General features: G+C 34.7%; 1 protein-coding gene across 3 annotated transcripts; it reads right to left on the reverse strand.

The window, feature by feature from the left end:
• Positions 1-1,836: 1,836 nt before the first annotated feature.
• On the reverse strand, positions 1,837-24,513 carry LOC138320517 (protein lifeguard 1-like). Of its 3 annotated transcripts, none has more exons than XM_069263529.1 (11): positions 24,417-24,513; positions 23,674-23,770; positions 17,319-17,647; positions 14,621-14,685; positions 13,374-13,427; positions 12,786-12,879; positions 11,979-12,016; positions 10,545-10,632; positions 9,228-9,314; positions 6,914-6,958; positions 1,837-3,824 (listed from the first exon to the last, which is right to left on the reverse strand). In XM_069263529.1, exons 2-11 carry the CDS (start codon positions 23,762-23,764, stop codon positions 3,657-3,659), a joined length of 1,059 nt encoding a protein of 352 aa, XP_069119630.1. In that variant the 5' UTR covers positions 23,765-23,770; positions 24,417-24,513; the 3' UTR covers positions 1,837-3,656. The 3 variants fall into 3 exon arrangements, with proteins under 3 accessions (XP_069119630.1, XP_069119631.1, XP_069119632.1); XM_069263530.1 differs by having other exon boundaries at positions 24,337-24,445; XM_069263531.1 differs by lacking the exon at positions 13,374-13,427.

A 24,513-nucleotide genomic window follows, 5' to 3' on the forward strand; every position in this document is an offset into this window, starting at 1 on the left:
TCAGGACTGATCAAGTACAGGTATAACAGAACATACAAGTCAAATCAGGACTGATCAAGTACAGGTATAACAGAACAATACAAGTCTAAATCAGGACTGATCAAGTACAGGTATAACAGAACAATACAAGTCTAAATCAGGACTGATCAAGTACAGGTATAACAGAACATACAAGTCTAAATCAGGACTGATCAAGTACAGGTATAACAGAACAGTACAAGTCTAAATCAGGACTGATCAAGTACAGGTATAACAGAACAGTACAAGTCTAAATCAGGACTGATCAAGTACAGGTATAACAGAACAGTACAAGTCTAAATCAGGACTGATCAAGTACAGGTATAACAGAAACAATACAAGTCTAAATCATGGGACTGATCAAGTACAGGTATAACAGAACAATACAAGTCTAAATCGGGACTGATCAAGTACAGGTATAACAGAACAATACAAGTCTAAATCGGGACTGATCAAGTACAGGTATAACAGAACATTACAAGTCTAAATCAGGACTGATCAAGTACAGGTATAACAGAACATTACAAGTCTAAATCGGGACTGATCAAGTACAGGTATAACAGAACATTACAAGTCTAAATCGGGACTGATCAAGTACAGGTATAACAGAACAATACAAGTCTAAATCGGGACTGATCAAGTACAGGTATAACAGAACAGTACAAGTCTAAATCGGGACTGATCAAGTACAGGTATAACAGAACAGTACAAGTCTAAATCGGGACTGATCAAGTACAGGTATAACAGAACATTACAAGTCTAAATCGGGACTGATCAAGTACAGGTATAACAGAACAATACAAGTCTAAATCAGGACTGATCAAGTACAGGTATAACAGAACAGTACAAGTCTAAATCGGGACTGATCAAGTACAGGTATAACAGAACATACAAGTCTAAATCGGACTGATCAAGTACAGGTATAACAGAACAGTACAAGTCTAAATCGGGACTGATCAAGTACAGGTATAACAGAACAATACAAGTCTAAATCGGGACTGATCAAGTACAGGTATAACAGAACATACAAGTCTAAATCGGGACTGATCAAGTACAGGTATAACAGAACAGTACAAGTCTAAATCGGGACTGATCAAGTACAGGTATAACAGAACATTACAAGTCTAAATCAGGACTGATCAAGTACAGGTATAACAGAACAATACAAGTCTAAATCAGGACTGATCAAGTACAGGTATAACAGAACAATACAAGTCTAAATCAGGACTGATCAAGTACAGGTATAACAGAACAATACAAGTCTAAATCAGGACTGATCAAGTACAGGTATAACAGAACAATACAAGTCTAAATCGGGACTGATCAAAGTACAGGACTGATCAAGTACAGGTATAACAGAACAATACAAGTCTAAATCGGGACTGATCAAGTACAGGTATAACAGAACATTACAAGTCTAAATCAGGACTGATCAAGTACAGGTATAACAGAACAATACAAGTCTAAATCAGGACTGATCAAGTACAGGTATAACAGAACAATACAAGTCTAAATCAGGACTGATCAAGTACAGGTATAACAGAACAATACAAGTCTAAATCAGGACTGATCAAGTACAGGTATAACAGAACAGTACAAGTCTAAATCGGGACTGATGGTTGGGCACACATAGGAATACAAGCTTGTATACAGGAGTATTACAGAGTCTGTTATAGAGTAAAGAATAAATAAATATGGCAAAAACATTTAAAATAATCATTTATAAAACAAATTATGTTCCAAAGAATACATGCTGGATTTCATCAAAATAAAGCATTTTCTAGGAATAAAACATGGATCAAAAACAATGACAATAAATGACAGTTTCATGTCTATTTTGATAAAAGTAAGCAGCTGTGAATTGTAAATCTTCAGAGACAAAATTAAACCTAGTTAATTAAAGCTTAAGTATAAGGGTATAAATGTGTATCAGATCAACAATAGGATGTAAATAACAATAACAGTTATCACAACAAACAATATAGACAAACACTCCAATGTGTTTCTGTCAAGTGAACCTGCTGGTCCAGTATGCTTAGTAAACCCCATTGAACATTAACCCTTGTTTTACACAGGTTTGAATGGGTCCTTTTTGGACTAAAAATGCTAACAAAATCCTTTTACTGTTTACCTTATACATGTACCGGGATTATGTTGACTGAAAAAAACGCAAGGTTCATTTTCGGGATTTTCACAGTCACAGAAATTTCCTGAATAATACTGGTTATTTTTGAAATGTAGAGGCCAATTGCCACAAGTTCCTCTCCAAAATGATCCCTGCAAATGATATATGATATTCTATATTTGCATATTACAGAGTTATCTGTGCTTGCGGGTAGGTTTTGATTTGGACGTCATATGTTTGCGAACACAACATGATATTTTTTGGAGAAAACAATGTGAATTCAGCCACAAAAGAATGATGTCACAATGGATGTCTACCCACAAAGTAAGCTAACTCTGTTATATGCAAAGGCGGAATATATGCAGGTCGAAATTGTAACATTGTTACTTAAAATAGGAAAATTTAACCACAATGTGGCAATATGACAATAAGAATACATAAAATTTCCATAACCACAACAATGTTTCCCTGCAAGAATTACCGGTTTTGAGCATATCTATTTGGGAGAGAAAACATATTAATTTTATCAATTCAATTAACATTTTTTTAAACGGAAAAGTTATTATAATGTAAATTTATTTTCAACAACCATCATAGCCTCGAAAAGGTTACATAACTTCCCGTTATGTTTTGATGGTAGTATCTATACAAAATGGTCAATTTCATGATTCTTAGGTACTTACATATGTATTAGATCTAAAATGAAAGCTCAATTCATATGGGTTTTTTATTTCTATGCTTCATGGCGAGCAAAATTCATAAATAAAGGATCTGTCATGAGTTTCCATTATTATAAGAATTAAGTTTTGAGTTTTTGTAAGCCTTTGGTGAGCAAAAATGAAAAATTTGAAACGATTGAATTGAACACACCTAAGACACTTATTTTAATATAATTACCTGCATTTCGAAAAAATTGCAATGTCAAAATGTGTTACAAATATCCACAGGAGGCTGCCATTTTATCATGACATCCTCGAACTTAAAGTATGAGTCTATTTAAGGTTCCTGGCGGCCCTAGTGATGGCTTATACCTGATGATTTCTAAGAGTTACCTTATGAAATTATCAACAAACACATTACATTTGTCTCTGTAAAATGTCAGTAACCGATTACCATATCTATTTGATTGTCAAATTCATACAAAAGAACACTCCACAATGCTCTATTTATATTTTGACCATTCTTGTTTTGGTTTGATTAGTTTAACGTCCTATTAACAGCCAGGGTCATTTAAGGACGTGCCAGGTTTGTTGGTGGAGGAAAGCCGGCGTACCCGGAGAAAAACCATTGACCAGCGGTCAGTACCTGGCAACTGCCCCACATGGGATTCGAACTTGCGACCCAGAGGTCGAGGGCATGTGGTAATATATTGGTACATCTTAACCACTCGGCCACCGTGGCCCCTTATGAAATTATCAACAAACACATTACATTTGTCTCTGTAAAATGTCAGTAACCGATTACCATATCTATTTGATTGTCAAATTCATACAAAAGAACACTCCACAATGCTCTATTTATATTTTGACCATTCAAACTTGCAGAACAAAATCCCAAGCAGAATCAAAGGAAACCATAAGATGCCCCCGAATAAGAATGGTTGTAGAGCTGGGGCCTCCGTTGGTTTGTGGTTGTACTTCTTTCTGTCATCTACCATACACCAGATGAAAATAATCACCCACTGAAAATAATAGTAAAAGTTTTCTATAGAACACCTTGACATTCTCATTACTGACTGAATAGTAACAATGTACATGTATTTATTATCAGAATAAAACTCCAAAGGATGGACGCGGGTCTTGTAGCTCAGATGACATGGTTCATCTGTTCTCAGATGACACGGTTCATCTGTTCTCAGATGGTATGGTTCATCTGTTCTCAGATGACATGGTTCATCTGTTCTAAGATGACATGGTTCATCTGTTCTCAGATGACATGGTTCATCTGTTTTCAGATGACATGGTTCATCTGTTCTAAGATGACATGGTTCATCTGTTCTAAGATGACATGGTTCATCTGTTCTCAGATGACATGGTTCATCTGTTCTCAGATGACATGGTTCATCTGTTCTCAGATGACATGGTTCATCTGTTCTCAGATGGTATGGTTCATCTGTTCTCAGATGACATGGTTCATCTGTTCTCAGATGATACGGGTCATCTGTTCTCAGATGGTATGGGTCATCTGTTCTCAGATGACATGGTTCATCTGTTCTAAGATGACATGGTTCATCTGTTTTCAGATGACATGGTTCATCTGTTCTCAAATGACATGGTTCATCTGTTTTCAGATGACATGGTTCATCTGTTCTCAGATGACATGGTTCATCTCTTTTCAGATGACATGGTTCATCTGTTCTCAGATGACATGGTTCATCTGTTCAAGATGACATGGTTCATCTGTTCTAAGATGACATGGTTCATCTGTTCTCAGATGACATGGTTCATCTGTTCTCAGATGACATGGTTCATCTGTTCTCAGATGACATGGTTCATCTGTTCTCAGATGACATGGTTCATCTGTTCTCAGATGACATGGTTCATCTGTTCTCAGATGACATGGTTCATCTGTTCTCAGATGACATGGTTCATCTGTTCTCAGATGACATGGTTCATCTGTTCTCAGATGGTATGAGTCATCTGTTCTCAGATGACATGGTTCATCTGTTCTAAGATGACATGGTTCATCTGTTCTAAGATGACATGGTTCATCTGTTCTCAGATGACATGGTTCATCTGTTTTCAGATGACATGGTTCATCTGTTCTCAGATGACATGGTTCATCTGTTCTCAGATGACATGGTTCATCTGTTCTCAGATGACATGGTTCATCTGTTTTCAGATGACATGGTTCATCTGTTCTAAGATGACATGGTTCATCTGTTTTCAGATGACATGGTTCATCTGTTTTCAGATGACATGGTTCATCAGAGACATGGTTCATCTGTTCTCAGATGACATGGTTCATCTGTTCTCAGATGACATGGTTCATCTGTTCTCAGATGACATGGTTCATCTGTTCTAAGATGACATGGTTCATCTGTTCTAAGATGACATGGTTCATCTGTCCTAAGATGACATGGTTCATCTGTTTTCAGATGACATGGTTCATCTGTCCTAAGATGACATGGTTCATCTGTTCTCAGATGACATGGTTCATCTGTCCTAAGATGACATGGTTCATCTGTTCTAAGATGACATGGTTCATCTGTTTCAGATGACATGGTTCATCTGTTCTAGATGACATGGTTCATCTGTTCTCAAATGACATGGTTCATCTGTTCTAAGATGACATGGTTCATCTGTTCTCAGATGACATGGTTCATCTGTCCTAAGATGACACTGTTCATCTGTCCTAAGATGACAAGGTTCATCTGTCCTAAGATGACACAGTCATCTGTCCTAAGATGACACGGTTCATCTGTCCTAAGATCTGTTCATCTGTCTAAGATGACACGTATTGTTCTCAAATGGTATGTCATCTGTTCTCAGATGACATGGTTCATCTGTTCTCATACATGTTTCATCTTTCTCATGACATGGTTCATCTGTTCTAAGATGACATGGTTCATCTGTTTTCAGATGACATGGTTCATCTGTTTTCAGATGACATGGTTCATCTGTTTAGACATGTTCATCGTTCTCAGATGACATGGTTCATCTGTTCAATGACATGATTCATGTTTCAGATGACATGGTTCATCTGTTCTAAGATGACATGGTTCATCTGTTCTAAGATGACATGGTTCATCTGTCCTAAGATGACATGGTTCATCTGTTCTCAGATGACACTGTTCATCTGTCCTAAGATGACATGGTTCATCTGTTCTAAGATGACATGGTTCATCTGTTCTAAGATGACATGGTTCATCTGTTCTAAGATGACATGGTTCATCTGTTCTAAGATGACATGGTTCATCTGTTCTAAGATGACATGGTTCATCTGTTCTCAAATGACATGGTTCATCTGTTCTCAGATGACATGGTTCATCTGTTCTCAGATGACATGGTTCATCTGTCCTAAGATGACACTGTTCATCTGTCCTAAGATGACAAGGTTCATCTGTCCTAAGATGACACAGTTCATCTGTCCTAAGATGACACGGTTCATCTGTCCTAAGATGACACGGTTCATCTGTCCTAAGATGACACGGTTAATTTGTTCTCAAATGGTATAGGTCATCTGTTCTCAGATGACATGGTTCATCTGTTCTCAGATAACATGTTTCATCTTTTCTCAGATGACACAGTTCATCTGTTCTCAGATGACACAGTTCATCTGTTCTCAGATGACACTGTTCATTTGTCCAAAGATGACACGGTTCATTTGTCCTAAGATGACACGGTTCATTTGTCCTAAGATGACAGGGTTCATTTGTCCTAAGATGACACGGTTCATCTGTTCTCGGATGACAGGTTTCATCTCTTCTCAAATGGCACAGTTCATCTGTTTTCAAAAGACATGGTTCATCTGTCCTAAGATGACACTGTTCATCTGTCCTAAGATGACAAGGTTCATCTGTCCTAAGATGACACGGTTCATCTGTTCTAAGATGACACAGTTCATCTGTTCTCAGATGACATGGTTCATCTGTTCTCAGATAGCACAGTTCATCTGTTCTCAGCTGACATGGTTCATCTGTTCTGAGATGAAAACCTTACCAACACAGATGCCAGGCTAATTACAATTACCATATGCCTTTTTCTATTAAAGAAGCAAAATTATATGTGAGATATAAAACAAACTTCATTATAACATCTGAACACTTACCCAATTGAAGACAAGGGCAATTACTCCTCCCAGTGCGCATTCAGTCTAAGAAGGAAAAACAAAGCCATTCTATGTATTACAATGACTCAACAGATGTTGAATTTTATCCTGCAACTTCCGCACATACTGACAAATAACTACTGTCAGATAATCTTATGCTTTATCTGTCAATACAAAAAGCTTTATCTGTCAATACGAAAAGCTTTATCCGTCAATACGAAAAGCTTTATCTGTCAATAATATCATGTGACTTTGTACCACATCTGATGGAACTTTTTCTACAGTGTTCCTGAATTTTAACCTTCTGGTGAATGAAACATCCTTTAGTCTTGCTAAAGAGTAATGTCACAATCATTGTAATTAAGTCATGTTTACGATATCGAAACTGTGTGGCATTGTGGTTTTTTCTTGGCTAAAGTTACCTATCGTAAAGTAATTCTTTGATGGGTAATTACCAGTATTGTTGTTTTTTTTCCTATTATTTCCATATTGTTTCAGTAATATTACATACTGAACAATTACTGGAACTGTTTGTGAAGGCCCTTAGATATATTTTCCATAAAAAGGTAGTAGTAAAAAGGAGTACACAATCTTTCGGTTTAGTACATGAATCTTTTCTTGCGCATCAAAGAAACGTCTCGCTTTGAGCGAAACAAAGTAAATAACCGACTGTTTGCTTTCGTTTAGAATATCTTTTATCAGGAAATCGTTGCAGGATAAACAGAATACACGGTTAGTATCTTTTTTTTTAAGTTTTTATTTATGTGCTAGACACAGAAAGCCATGATGATTTGGTTCTGCCTCATCATCTCAGTTTTCCTAAGTCTTGCACCAAAATAAACCTTAAGATACTTACAATGTATTCTCTATATATACACAATAAAACTTACAGTATCTTAAACAATTCAATTGATATTTATTTCCATACAATTTTAAATCTGTGAAACTTAACCTCGTAGAATTTCTCTGAAATGAGAGTAACAAACTTCAATGACAAATAGAAATTTGAGATGGATCAAAGATTTAACAAGGAGCCACAAAGCGTGGCGGTATCCTCCGCGCCCCGCAGTTGGAATAAAACCCACAAAGTAACAATTATTCAAGTATAACTTTAAATGTATGCAAGTACTGTAAAACTGAAAAAAAAATAACAGCAGGTAACAAAAAGAAACTGTAATTTGGTATTTTTGACTGAGTTTCCATGATAACAGAAAACATTCAAAAAATTGAAGGGACCAAACAGAAAAAGGCACAACCAGGGCACTTGTCTGATATATACAGAAAATTTCATGGAGCTGCATTGAACTGTTTTGGAGTTATAGTCTGGAACAAAAGGAAACAGTAATTTGGTATTTTTGACTAAGTTTCCATGGTTACAGAAAAAACACCTAACATGAAAGGTCTGCTATAGCAAAAGGCACAACTACGGCACTTGTCTGATATATTCAGAAAATTTCATGGAGCTGCATTGAAAGGTTTTGGAGTTTTAGTCGGGAAACAAAAGGAGACAGTAATTTAGTATTTTTGACTAAGTTACCATGGTTACAGAAAAAACACCTAACATGAAAGGTCTGCTATAGCAAAAGGCACAACTACGGCACTTGTCTGATATATTCAGAAAATTTCATGGAGCTGCGTTGAAAGGTTTTGGAGTTATAGTCTGGAAACAAAAGGAGACAGTAATTTAGTATTTTTGACAAAGTTTCCATGGTTACAGAAAAAACACCTAACATGAAAGGTCTGCTATAGCAAAAGGCACAACTACGGCACTTGTCTGATATATTCAGAAAATTTCATGGAGCTGCGTTGAAAGGTTTTGGAGTTATAGTCTGGAAACAAAAGGAAACAGTAATTTGGTATTTTTGACTAAGTGAAAGGTCTGCAATAGCAAAAGGCACAACTACGGCACTTGTCTGATATATTCAGAAAATTTCATGGAGCTGTGTTGAAAGGTTTTGGAGTTATAGTCTGGAAACAAAAGGAAACAGTAATTTGGTATTTTTGACTATGTGTTTCCATGGTAACGGAAAACAATCCAAAAATGGAAGGTCCGCAATAGCAAAAGGCACAACTACGGCACTTGTCTGATATATTCAGAAAATTTCATGGTGCTGCGTTGAACAGTTTTTGAGTTATAGTCGGAAAAAAAGGATCTTGGACAGACGGACAGACATAGCCCAAAACAATAACCCCCGCAAACACATTTTGCGGGGATAATGACATATCATAGCCATGGATTACCAGTAAAAGCTGTGGATGTGGCTGCATGGTTTATAATCTGGTTTGACTTAAACATTACAACAGCATTACTTACCGGGTCAAGGAATGAACAGGTGATCCCCGTCAAACCAACCACTGTCACAAACGTAGAGATCATCCCATTTATTAGAGTAAAGGCAATCTGAAAATATAAAGTGATGGTTTCAGTAGACATTGCATCTCGTGAAATTTTTTTAACAGAGGTTCAAAGATAAAACATATGGAACTCAATAACTACACAGGCAATCCTAGAATACATTTAAAATGTTGATTAATGTAACATAGGCCCAACACAGAGGTCCTGTAAGGAGATACTGAACAGGTTAATGTAACGTAGGCCCAACACAGTGGTCCTGTGAGGGGATACTACATAGGTTAATGTAACGTAGGCCCAACACAGAGGTCCTGTAAGGAGATAATGAACAGGTTAATGTAACGTAGGCCCAACACAGTGGTCCTGTGAGGGGATACTATATAGGTTAATATAACGTAGGCCCAACACAGAGGTCCTGTGAGGAGATAATGTACAGGTTAATGTAACGTAGGCCCAACACAGTGGTCCTGTGAGGGGATACTACATAGGTTAATGTAACGTAGGCCCAACACAGAGGTCCTGTGAGAGTATACTGTATAGGTTAATGTAACATAGGCCAAACACAGAGGTCCTGTAAGTGGGATACTGTATAGGTTAATATAACGTAGGCCCAACACAGAGGTCCTGTGAGGAGATAATGTACAGGTTAATGTAACGTAGGCCCAACACAGTGGTCCTGTGAGGGGATACTACATAGGTTAATGTAACGTAGGCCCAACACAGAGGTCCTGTGAGAGTATACTGTATAGGTTAATGTAACATAGGCCAAACACAGAGGTCCTGTAAGGGGATACTGTATAGGTTAATGTAATGTAGGCCCAACACAGAGGTCCTGTGAGGGGATACTGTATAGGTTAATGTAACATAGGCCAAACACAGAGGTCCTGTGAGGGGATACTACATAGGTTAATGTAACGTAGGCCCAACACAGAGGTCCTGTGAGAGTATACTGTATAGGTTAATGTAACATAGGCCAAACACAGAGGTCCTGTAAGGGGAAACTGTATAGGTTAATGTAATGTAGGCCCAACACAGCGGTCCTGTAAGTGGATACTGTAGGGTTAATGTAACATAGGCCCAACACAGAGGTCCTGTAAGGGGATACTGTATAGTTATAACTGTCATTGACAATGGGAAGATTGTATCTACTAAAGTCCATCAAATAAGGTTTAGTAGCTTTGGAGATGATGTTTAAAATTTGCAGACCAAAAAAGGATGCAGTGTCGTACAGAATAAGGGAGATAATCCATGATAGATAAGGACAGTACAATCACTTACCTTCTGTTGTAGAATAAATATCTGGATAATTATGCTGTGAGCACAGGTAATACCAGCCCAAACCAATACTATGGTGCTCCTAGAAGTACTATAAAGAGACAATAAAACATATCTTTATCACCACAGCACTGTGTTTGAACTAGTCATCAGGAAACAAGCTCATCAGAAATTTAAAATTTGTATTGGAAAAACATTTTCACATAGCATATTTTTGTTGAACTTGTAGCTAACCAAAAACTTGTATGTGCAATAAAGCATTATTCATATAAAAGTACAACTTGAGGGCATTATTCATATAAAATCAGAACTTGAGGGCATTATTCATATGAAATTAGAATTTGAGGGCATTATTCATATAAAAGTAGAACTTGAGGTCATTTTTCATATAAAAACAACTTGAGGGCATCATTCATAAAAAAAGTACAACTTGAGGGCATTATTCATATAAAAGTACAACTTGAGGGTATTATTCATATAAAAGTACAACTTTAGGGCATTATTCATATAAAAATACAACTTGAGGTCATTTTTCATATAAAAGTACAACTTGAGGGCATTATTCACACAAAAGTAGAACTTTGAGGGCAATATTCATATAAAAAAAGAACTTGAGAACATTTTTCATATTAAAGTAGAACTTGAGGGCATTATTCATATCAAAGTATAATTTGAGGGCATTTTTCATATAAAAGTACAACTTGAGGGCATTATTCATATAAAAGTACAACTTGAGGGCATCATTCATATAAAAGTACTATTTGAAGGCATCATTCATATAAAATTAGAACTTATGTCATTATTCATATAAAAGTAGAACTTACGACCATTTTTCATATAAAAGCAGAACTTAAGGCCATTTTTCATATAAAAGCAGAACTTGAGGGCATTATTCATATAAAAGTACAACTTGAGGCCATTATTCATACAAAAGTACAACTTTAGGCCATTATTCATATAAAAGTACAACTTGAGGCCATTATTCATATAAAAGTACAACTTGAGGCCATTATTCATATAAAAGTACAACTTGATGCCATTATTCATATAAAAGTACAACTTGATGCCATTATTCATATAAAAGTACAACTTGAGGCCATTATTCATATAAAAGTACAACTTGAGGCCATTATTCATATAAAAGTACAACTTGATGCCATTATTCATATAAAAGTACAACTTGATGCCATTATTCATATAAAAGTACAACTTGAGGCCATTATTCATATAAAAGTACAACTTGAGGCCATTATTCATATAAAAGTACAACCAGGGGCATTATTCATATGATTATGATATGATGTAATGCATGATTCCACACATTGATGTTATGTTGTTATTGATGACCTGAAGACAATACAAAATCTTTGGTCAATTATAATCACAGACAGGCAATTTTTGTGTTTATATCTTCATACAGTGTTCACTAATACTAACCAGGCTACTGTCATTATTCCATAGGACAAAATCAGGGTCTGAAAAAAATAACATCTCACTACAGTGACTAGCTGTAAATAAACTGTGAATAGCAAACATGTTCTAGGAGACTTAAACCATTGTTACAATAACTGTTCAACAATCAGATATGCTAGTGGGCTATTTGCATTCAGCATTTAATAATTAATATTACTTCAATAACAGACTGATTGATTTTACCTCATTAGCTTTACTTTTCTCTATTAACCCTTTTGATTCCTTTTGATACAATATTGAACTTATTTTTCAGTGATCTGAAAATTAAACAACATTATGTGTTCATATTGGGTTCATTTTTTCCTAGCTTTGCACATTTAATATATGTTAACTTAATTGGGTTTATTTTTTAATTCATTTTAAAATTCAAAATATGTTTGTTTATTTAATTGAATCTCTTTCTTCCCTCATTTTAAAATTCAATAATATTGTACAACTATTTGGATCCAGTGTTAAATTTGAGAAAAAATTCTTTAATACTTTCTGAAAAGTTGCTGTACCAGGAATTCATATTTAAAGAAAGATGGACATGGAAAGGACCTCTTTCACGAACAATTGTACATGTAGTACCGTTTTGGATAAAAAAGGAAGTCCTGCTATACACCTCTTCTGGACAACGTTTGCATTAATATTGTTTAAACATTAATAACATTTAGTTTTAATAAAATTGGTTTGTGGGCAATTGTTCACGAAAGAGTTTCTTTCAATCGCCAACCATACGAAGGTATATAAATATAATATTGTAGGTATAAAATGTATACATGTACTTACAAAAATGATCAAGAAGATAAACGCAGCAATTTTGTTCTTTTTCCTTATATCTGTCATGGTCCAGGTAAAGAATATTGCAGCAAAAAGTATGCCACTGAAAAAAAATTTTTTAGAATGTTTTACAATTCTGTATTTACATAGAATGTACCGGTAGTATGGATTATCTATACCTGTAGGTAAGTATAGATTGTGAAGTGTGTTTACAAGCACAATGTTGTATATATTCAGATAAACAAGCAAGTCCACACTATTGTATTGGAATTAACTCAACTATATAAATACAAGGTATACAAGTTACAATGCAGTCAGACCTTACTGTGATTATAGATACATAGGCTGGTCGGGTGGTGTAGTGGTTAAGTCGCTCGGCTTTCACCTAGCCGGCCGGGGTTCGATCCCAGCACGGACGTGAAAAGGTAAGGGGTCACCTGCCCGATTATGTGGGTTTACTCCGCCGGTTTCCTCCCACACTAAGACCTCTAGCACACTTACATCTGGGCCATCGAGAGTGATTTACATAAAATGTATAACTTGTTTCTCAATAGATGTAAAATAAATAAAGTTTATATCTTTATTATATATACATACATTGCCACATTGAAATAGGTAGAATCTTCTGCTATATGGTTCCTGATGTGCTCACTGAAAGCAAAAGACAAATGATGTTCAGAAGCATGATATCCTATATACTGATCATATTTCAATCTGAAATTAATATATTACCCAACTATCTAACAGCTACCTTAAGATAGCCCTCCTTGATACTCCTGGGGTTACTATCACTGTGGATGTATCCATCCCCAGGAACATGTCATAGCAAAACTGAAGGCAGTTCAGGAGGATACAGGAGACCCTATAGGCTAAACGGTCATTTGGCTATTAATACATTGGAACATACATTCATTTTGTATAAAGTAGAACTGAAGTACACATTAAGTCTTTAAAGAGTGTAGTCTGTTCAATCCCTGTGACCTAAATAAGTGAAGGTCAAGGTCATTCATATGAACAAATACATATTTTGTCACCCTTAAACTTCTCAGAAAACACTGCTTTGAAATTGAATGTCGCTTTCTCTGTAATCTCCAAAGGAAGTCTCAGCAGGCCTGTGATTGGTCACTTTTTTTCTTCCGAATTGACTCAAATTTTACAATGAGATAGTCCAGGTGGTGGATATAACGTCAATGTGACCCTTGGAGTATATTGAGGATGGCTACAGGCCCAATAAGAGAACCCTGGGCCTATCATTTATTGAGCAGAAGTTACTTGAATGAAAAGTTTACAGATGGTGCACAGCACACAACTACCGTCAAAGCATGATGACAGAAAAAAATAGGCCTGCTGAGATCTCCTTTGATGATTACAGAGACAGTGGTGCCCAACTTTAAAGCTCTATATGTCACAGTGCAGCATTATTCAACCCTTTTTATATACATCAAAAGACCAAACAACCTACTCATCTGTTGTCACACAGAGCCTTCAGTTTTGCTCTGACCTAACATGTATACAAAACTGGTCCCCTTTCGCCCAAGGAAGCTTCAGACCAAAACAGAACCAAATACCTTGGCTTCATTCCTACAAAAGAAGATGGATTTTAAAGAATTGGCTATATTTTTTCTTTTGGGCCCTGTCTCTCATGCCCTTTGGGACAAGACCCACTGTTAATACAAAATTGGTTCCCCTTCACCCAAGGAAGCTTCAGGTCAAATCTGGTCAAAATCCATTAAGTCATTCATGACTAGTAGGGAGTTTTGTGAAAAGTTAACGGACGACGGACGTTGCACCTTGACATAAGCTCACAGGTCGTTCGGGCAGGTGACCTAAAATATACAACTAACCTGCTATAAATTCCAGCCCCAAGTGCTAAACCACTTCCCATCTGTATTGCTAGAATCAGGTACATCTGTAACATAGAGATAACCAGTGTAACATGTAAAATATAACAAGGACATAGTCATTCAGATCCCCCGCCAATGTAGATATCAAAGCTGAAGTAAGTTTGATTGTGGATACTTATGTGTATAAAAAAAAAACAGGAAAAAGGAAGTTGAGCTAAAGAAAGATGGAGTATAATTCAAGTAGAGCGGGGCTGCAATTGTTGAATCAGGTATACAGCCTTTATATTAGACTATATACACAAAGATGGGTGGAGTTTTGCAAAGTAACATTTACCATTTACCATGATATTTTCAGCAATGTTTCCATGGAAACGGAAAAAGTGCAAAAAATTAAAACCTAAAAATAGCAAAAGGTACTACTAGACCATAAAAAGAATGTGTCTATGAAGTTTCGTGGAAATATCTCTGCTGGTTTTAGAGTTATGCTCCGGAAATGAACCTGCTAAAAAATATGATATTTTCAGCAATGTTTCTATGGTTACGGAAAAAGTGCAAAAAATGAAAGCCTAAAAATAGCAAAAGGCACTACTAGACCATAAGAACAATGTGTCTATGAAGTTTCATGGAAATATCTCTGCTGGATTTAGAGTTGTGCTCCGGAAACGATTCTTACATAAGACTCTGCCATTTTCAGCAATGTTTCCATGGTTACAGAAAAAAGTACAAAAAGTGAAAACCTTAAAATAGCAAAAGGCACTACTAGTTCATAAGACTAATGTGCCTATAGAGATCTGTGCATATTTCTCAACCGGTTTTCCAGTTATGCTGCGGAAACAAACCTGGTACAAAAATATGATATTTTCAGCAATGTTTCCATGGTTACGGAAAAAGTGCAAAAAATGAAAACCTAAAAATAGCAAAAGGCACTACTAGACCATAAGAACATTGTGTCTATGAAGTTTCATGGAAATATTTCTGCTGGTTTTAGAGTTGTGCTCCGGAAACGATTCTTACACAAGACTCTGCCATTTTCAGCAATGTTTCCATGGTTACAGAAAAAAGTACAAAAAGTGAAAACCTTAAAATAGCAAAAGGCACTACAAGACCATAAGACGTGTCTATGAAGTTTCATGGAAATATTTCTGCTGGTTTTAGAGTTGTGCTCCGGAAACGATTCTTACACAAGACTCTGCCATTTTCAGCAATGTTTCCATGGTTACAGAAAAAAGTACAAAAAGTGAAAACCTTAAAATAGCAAAAGGCACTACTAGACCATAAGACCAATGTGTCTATGGAGTTTCGTGGAAATATCTCTTCTGGTTTTAGAGTTGTGCTCCGGAAACGAACCTGGTACAAAAATATGATATTTTCAGCAATGTTTCCATGGTTACGGAAAAAATACAAAAAATGAAAACCTAAAAATAGCAAAAGGCACTACTAGACCATAAGACCAATGTGTGTATGAAGTTTCGTGGAAATATCTCTACTGGTTTTAGAGTTATGCTCCGGAAACCATTCGTACGGACGGATAGACGGACGGACAGACAGATGGACGGACGGAACCCATTTGTATATCCCCCGCCAACTTTGTGGTAGCCAGGGGTAACAACAGTAAATAAATCTATACCATAGTGGTAACCAGGGGCAACCAACAGTAAACAAATCTATACCATAGTGGTAACCAGGGGTAACAACAGTAAATAAATCTATACCATAGTGGTAACCAGGGGCAACCAATAGTAAACAAATCTATACCATAGTGGTAACCAGGGGCAACCAACAGTAAACAAATCTATACCATAGTGGTAACCAGGGGCAACCAATAGTAAACAAATCTATACCATAGTGGTAACCAGGGGCAACCAATAGTAAACAAATCTATACCATAGTGGTAACCAGGGGTAACACATCCTTTTTATCTGATAGAAAAATGTGAGTGACAACATTTGTTTGTGGTTACTCAAAAGTTACCATTATATACATGTACTAAAAGTGTCATATAGAAATCTTTATTCCTACTGGGTTCTGACTGCAAACTGCTGCAAATACAGCCCTGTCTTATTTGCCCGATTTTCTTGTTTTTACTTAAGCATTGATGTCACTATTTTTTTTTATTTTATCGGGGTATGAAAAATAAATTTGTTTGCAAACTGTGTGAATCCGCGTAGCGGATTCTCACAAAAGTTTGCAAATATTTTTTTTTTCATAACCCGATAAAATTAAAAAATAGTGACATCAATACTTATACTTACTTTTGTATTCTATTTGATAAAATGAAGTATGTTTAAATGTAACATTATAGTGGTTTTTCAAGGGATTCTTTTTTCCGAATCAATACGCAACATCAACATCGCTATTGTGACGTCACAATAACGTCGGGGTTTCGCGCCATTCTCGGATTTTTTTTTCATAGTGGTATGCAAAAAAAATATTGGCCAATCAGAAAGCCAGATTTGGTATGAAAACAAAGAAAACTTAATTATATACCAGTGATTTTAAATTGCAGATCATCACTATTATGCAGAACAATTCAAGATTTAAAATGAGAGAAGTCATTTTACAAGCCTACTGGAGTTCTAATAAATGAGCATTAAATGCTAAAACATTTGTGGTTGTATTAATTATAAAACATTCAAGTACGAAAGCTGCTTTAGCTGGCAATGGTGAAACATATCTTATTGATTTGATAATGACTTACCTGTTTGAAAAACTCTCGGAGAACACTCTTGTCACTAAAGGATAGTCTTCGAGCCCTTTGGGTATTGGGCTGTGGTCTAGAATTTGGCACTGGGGTGGAGTTGTTATCAGGGGTTCTGTTTGCTGCAGGTCGAGGAGTTGGAGATGTAGCTGGGGTACTCGGTTTTGGAGGGATGGGATCAGTGGGTGCAGAAGGAGGAGGCACCACAAAGATTCTTGCTCCTGCACCCCCAGTTGATGACCCCTGTGATACATATGGGGTGTCTACAGATGGTAGATTGTTGTCTGAGACAAAGTTGTCATAAACATAAGGAGGAGGTAGTTCCTCATCTAAAAAACAGAAAAAAAAAAAGATTACAGATAATCTCTGCAGAGGTGGTACATCATCTACAATACAGAAAAAAATGATTATAGATAATCTCTGCAGAGGTGGTACATCATCTACAAAACAGAAAAATAATGATTACAGATAATCTCTGCAGAGGTGGTACATCATCTACAAAACAGAAAAATAATGATTACAGATAATCTCTGCAGAGGTGGTACATCATCTACAAAACAGAAAAAAAATGATTACAGATAATCTCTGCAGAGGTGGTACATCATCTACAAAACAGAAAAAAAAATGATTACAGATAATCTCTGCAGAGGTGGTACATCATCTACAAAACAGAAAAAAAATGATTACAGATAATCTCTGCAGAGGTGGTACATCATCTACAAAACAGAAAAAAAATGATTACAGATAATCTCTGCAGAGGTGGTACATCATCTACAAAACAGAAAAAAAATGATTACAGATAATCTCTGCAGAGGTGGTACATCATCTACAAAACAGAAAAATAATGATTACAGATAATCTCTGCAGAGGTGGTACATCATCTACAAAACAGAAAAAAAATGATTACAGATTATCTCTGCAGAGGTGGTACATCATCTACAAAACAGAAAAAAATGATTACAGATTATCTCTGCAGAGGTGGTACATCATCTACAAAACAGAAAAAAATAATTACAGATTATCTCTGCAGAGGTGGTACATCATCTACAAAACAGAAAAAAAATGATTACAGATAATCTCTGCAGAGGTGATACATCATCTACAAAACAAATGAAAAATAATTGGGTCCAATATGGTAGATTGATTTTTGGAAAATTCAATGCAATTTTATTATGTTTACCACAACCTTACAGAAAAATTGATTATGCTAATTCAAAACAGCTTTGATAATATGATACCTTAATCCCTGCTTATTTTCTCATAATAATATTTATTCAGTAACACAAAAATAGAAGTCCCAAAGTAACTTTCCTCAACCCCAGTTATACAGACATAAATTAAAAACACTGCATAAATCTAATTATACCCAGTAATAAATACATACAATGTTGTAGTACTGCCAATCATAATGACATACAATGTTGTATGTAGTGTATGTACCATACATTATAATGACATACAATGTTGTAGTTACATATACAAGTCTACACATTGTAATGACACACAATGTTGTAGTACATATACTAGTCTACACATTATAATGATATACAATGTTGTAGTACATATACTAGTCTACACATTATAATGATATACAATGTTGTAGTACATATACTAGTCTACACATTATAAATGACATACAATGTTGTGTGTACATATACAAGTCTACACATTATAATGATATACAATGTTGTAGTACATATACTAGTCTACACTACATTGAGTACATATACTTAGTCTACACATTATAATGAATACAATGTTGTAGTACATATACTAGTCTACACATTATAATGATATACAATGTTGTAGTACATATACTAGTCTACACATTATAATGACATACAATGTTGTAGTACATATACTAGTCTACACATTATAATGATATACAATGTTGTAGTACATATACTAGTCTACACATTATATAATGATATACAATGTTGTAGTACATATACTAGTCTACACATTATAATGACATACAATGTTGTAGTACATATACTAGTCTACACATTATAATGATATACAATGTTGTAGTACATATACAAGTCTACACATTATAATGACATACAATGTTGTAGTACACATTAAATGCTAAACATTTGTGGTTGTATTAATTATAAAACATTCAAGTACGAAAGCTGCTTTAGCTAATGAAACATATCTTATTGATTTGATAATACTTACTGTTTGAAAAAATCGGAGAACACTCTTGTCACTAAAGGATAGTCTTCGAGCCCTTTGGGTATTGGGCTGTGGTCTAGAATTTGACACTGGGGTGGAGTTGTTATCATGTTTGCTGCAGGTCGAGGAGTCTATGTACTGGGGTACTCGGTTTTGGAGGGATGGGATCATGCAGAAGGAGGAGGCACCACAATTCTTGTGCACCCCCAGTTGATACTGTATACATATGGGGTGTCTACACATTGTTGTCTGAGACAAAGTTGTCATAAACATAAGGAGGAGGTAGTTCCTCATCTAAAAAACAGAAAAAAAAAAGATTACAGATAATCTCTGCATAGGAGGTACAATCTATCTACAATACAGAAAAAAATGAATTATAGATAATCTCTGCAGAGGGTGGTACAGTCTCATCTAGCAAAAGCAGAAAAATAATGATTACACGATAATCTCTGCAGAGGTGGTACATCTTCTAACAAAACAGAAAAATATAATGATTACAGATAATCTCCTGCAGATGTGGTACATCAACTACAAAACAGAAAAAAAATGATTACATATAACTTTGCAGAGGTGGTACATTCATCTACAAAACAGAAAATAAACTGATTACAGATAATCTACTGCAAGAGGGTGTACATCATCAACAAAACAGAAAAAAAATGATTACAGATCTATCTCTGCAGAGGTGGTACATCATCTACAAAACAGAAAAAAAATGATTACAGATAATCTCTGCAGAGGTGGTACATCATCTACAAAACAGAAAAAAATGATTACAGATAATCTCTGCAGAGGGTGGTAGCACACATCTACAAAACAGAAAAATAAGGATCTGACAGTATAATCTCTGCAGAGGTGGTCATCATCTACAAAAACAGAAAAAAAACAAATGATACAGAGTATCTCTGCAGAGGTGGTACGAATCATCTACAAAACATTATAAAAAAAATGATTACAGAATTATCTTCTGCATAGGGAGGGTGGTACAAATCATCCTACAAAAACAGAAAAAAAGAATTACTAGATTATCTCTGCAGAGGTGGTAACAATCATCTACAAAACAGAAAAAAAATGATTACAGATATCTCTGCAGAGGTGATACAATCATCTACAAAACAAATGAAACAAATATTGTGGGTACAATGATGGTAGATTGATTTGTTGGAAAATTTCAATGCAATTTTTATTATGTTTCACCATCAATAACCTACAGAAAAATTTGGATTATGCCTAATTTCAAAACAAGCTTTTGATAATATGAAACCTTAATCCCTCCTTATTTTCTCCATCAATAATATTTATTCAGTAAAACACAAAATAGAAGTCCCAAAGTAACTTTGCCGCAACCCCAGTTTATACAGACAGTAATTAAAAAAAACACTGCATAAATCTAATTATACCCGAGTATAAATACATACAATGTTGTAGTACTCGGCCAACAATAATGACATAACAATGTTGTATGTAGTGTATGATACCATACATTATAATGACATACAATGCTGTATGTTTACATATACATCTACACATTGTAATGACACCCTACAGTGTTTGATAGTAGCATATACAAGTCTACACATTATAACGACATACAATGTTTAGTACATATACTAGCTACACTTTAATAGATGATAATAGCAATTGTTGTAGTTAACATATTACTATCTAACACCATTATAAAGATAAACAATGGTTGTAGTAACCATATACTAGTCTAACACATTATAATGATATACAATGTTGTAGGTACCTAAACTTAGTCTACACATTAGTAATTATAATACACTGTTTGTAGAACAAATACAGGCTACACATTATAATGACATACAATGTTGGTACCAATACAAGTCCTACACATATAAGATAGATACAATGTTGTAGATACATATACTAGTCTACAACATTATAATGACATACGCAATGTTGTACATATACAAGTATCTAACACTATTGTAATGAACATACATGTTGTCTGTACCATATACTAGTCTACTCATATTATACAAGAAATACAATGATGTATGTAGTTGTATGTACCATACATTATAATGACATACAATGCTGTATTATTACTTAAACTAGTCTACACATTATAATGACACTACAATGTGTAGTACATGATACAAGTCTACACATTAGGTAATGGACATACAATGTTGTATTACATATACTAGACTACAACACATAAAAAGACATACAATGTTTATTACAAATACTAGTCTCCTACACATTATAATGACATACAATGTTGTAGTACATATACTAGTCTACACATTGTAATGACATACAATGTTGTAGTACATATACTAGTCTACACATTGTAATGACATACAATGTTGTAGTACATATACAAGTCTACACATTGTAATGACATACAATGTTGTAGTACATATACAAGTCTACACATTGTAATGACATACAATGTTTGTAGTACAATTACATATACTAGTCTACATATTATAAAGATATACAATGATGTATGTAGTGTATGTACCATACATTTAAATATGACAAACTCATGATGTAAGTATACATATACAAGTCTAACATTGTAATGACACACAATGTGTATACACTACATACATATACTAGTCTACATATTAAGTAAAGATTTACAATGATGTATTAGTGTATTGTACCAACATTATAATGACATACAATGGTATGTAGTACATATACAAGTCTACACAATGTACTGACAACTACTAAAGTTGTAGAACAAATACTAGTCACATATTATAAATAAATACAATTGATATTGTAGTGTATGTCCCCATACATTATAATGACATACAATGTTTTAGTTTACTTAATAACTAGTCTACACACCTTATCATTGACATACAATGTTTAGTACATTATACAAGTCTACACATAGTAATGACACACAATGTTTGTAGTACAATGACATGATCCTAGTCCCTACAAATTATAAATGAATATACCATGATGTATGTAGTGTATGTACCATACATTATAATGACATAACAATGTTGTAGTACATATACAAGTCTACACATTGGTAATTGACATACAATGTTGTTAGTACATATACTAGTCTACACATTGTAATATGACATACAAAATTTGTAAGTACAATATACAAGTCTCACACATTGTAATGACACATACAATGTTGTTTTAGTACATATAACTATAGATCTACACATTGTAAAGACATACAATGTTTGTATTACAGTACAAACATACTATCTACCATTTTACATATGATATACAATGTTGTATTCACATAGTACAAGTCTACAAAATATATATCACCACATTTTATTGACATACAATGTTGTGTACCTATACTATAGTCACACATTATAAAGATATAATGACATACAATGTTGTATGTAGTGTATGTACCAGACATTTATAAAGATATACAATGTTGTAGTACATATACAAGTCTACACATTATATTGACATACAATGTTGTAGTACATATACTAGTCTACACATTATAAAGATATACAATGTTGTAGTACATATACTAGTCTACACATTATATTGACATACAATGTTGTAGTAGTACATATACTTAGTCTACACATTATAAAGATATACAATGTTGTAGTACATATACTAGTCTACACATTATAATGACATACAATGTTGTACATATACTAGTCTACACATTATAAATATGTACAATGTTGTAGTACATATACAAGTCTACACATTATAATGACATACAATGTTGTGTACATATACTATCTACACATTATAAAGATATACAATGTTGTAGTACATATACTAGTCTAACACATTATAATGACATACAATGTTTAGTACATATACAAGTCTACACATTATAATGACATATACAATGTTGTAGTACATATACTAGTCTACACATTATAATGTCATACGATGTTGTAGTACATATACTTGTCTACACATTATAAATATGTACAATGTTGTATTACATATACTAGTCTACACATTATAATGGCGTACAATGTTGTACATATACAAGTCTACATATTATAATGACATACGATGTTGTAGTACATATACTTGTCCACACATTATAAAGATATACAATGTTGTATGTAGTACATGTACTACCAATTATGACATGACAATGTTGTAATATGTACATTTTTGTATGTACCCATTATAATGACATTCAATGATGTATGGAATACTTTAGTCTGACCATACTCACTCTGTAAATTTGATGTAGCTGTGTTATAATATGCCCCTGAATTCACTACTTCCTCGTATGTCGGTGGTGCAGCTGACGGATGGCTAGCCATTTTGATCTACACAAATATCATTTTTAACTTCGATAATACGCAAACTAATAGAAGTCTTATATGTTTACTAAATTAGGATAATTGAATGAGAATTAATTTCCATAATCTTTATGGTAACATAGAAAGGGACCCACCAACTCGGACACCTAAACCGAACCAACATATACCTGGTATAGCCTTTTGACAGGTTTGTTTTTTATATATTAATCAGTATGGATGAGTTCTGGGTACTTCAAATAGTACCATTATGATGTAAGTAAATTCACTGTTAAGTTCTGTCCATGTGCAGGACACCAAATTATAGAGAGAGATACAAATCATACAGTAAGATTAGCGTTACACTACTCAGTATACAAAACAGCTAAACTGAACACTGGACTTTATAACTGTAACTTTGTAACTTACAGTCAGAACTTCAATCCGACCATAGGTATTAAGCACGCTGGTAAGTCAAAGACCCACTACAACTAATATATATAGAACATATTATTAGTCACCAGCGTGCTAAATACCTAAACTGACAAATGTAAACATTTTGGGTATAAATCAAACGACGTAGTAAAGTTACTGACAATTTTTACAACTGAAAGTGGAGATGCATGATACCCCAAAAGTTATCAGAAGTATCTGTTTACGTGGCGATAATATTAACCTCAGTCAAATACCAGCCCAGCCGCCGTAGCTCTTTGCTCTGTTGCTACATGTAACCCGAAGCGTGGTCTATTCCGGGTATTGCATATAAAATGTTG

The sequence above is a fragment of the Argopecten irradians genome, chromosome 4 (assembly GCF_041381155.1).
Source record: "Argopecten irradians isolate NY chromosome 4, Ai_NY, whole genome shotgun sequence".
NCBI classification, from domain to species: Eukaryota; Metazoa; Mollusca; class Bivalvia; order Pectinida; family Pectinidae; genus Argopecten; species Argopecten irradians.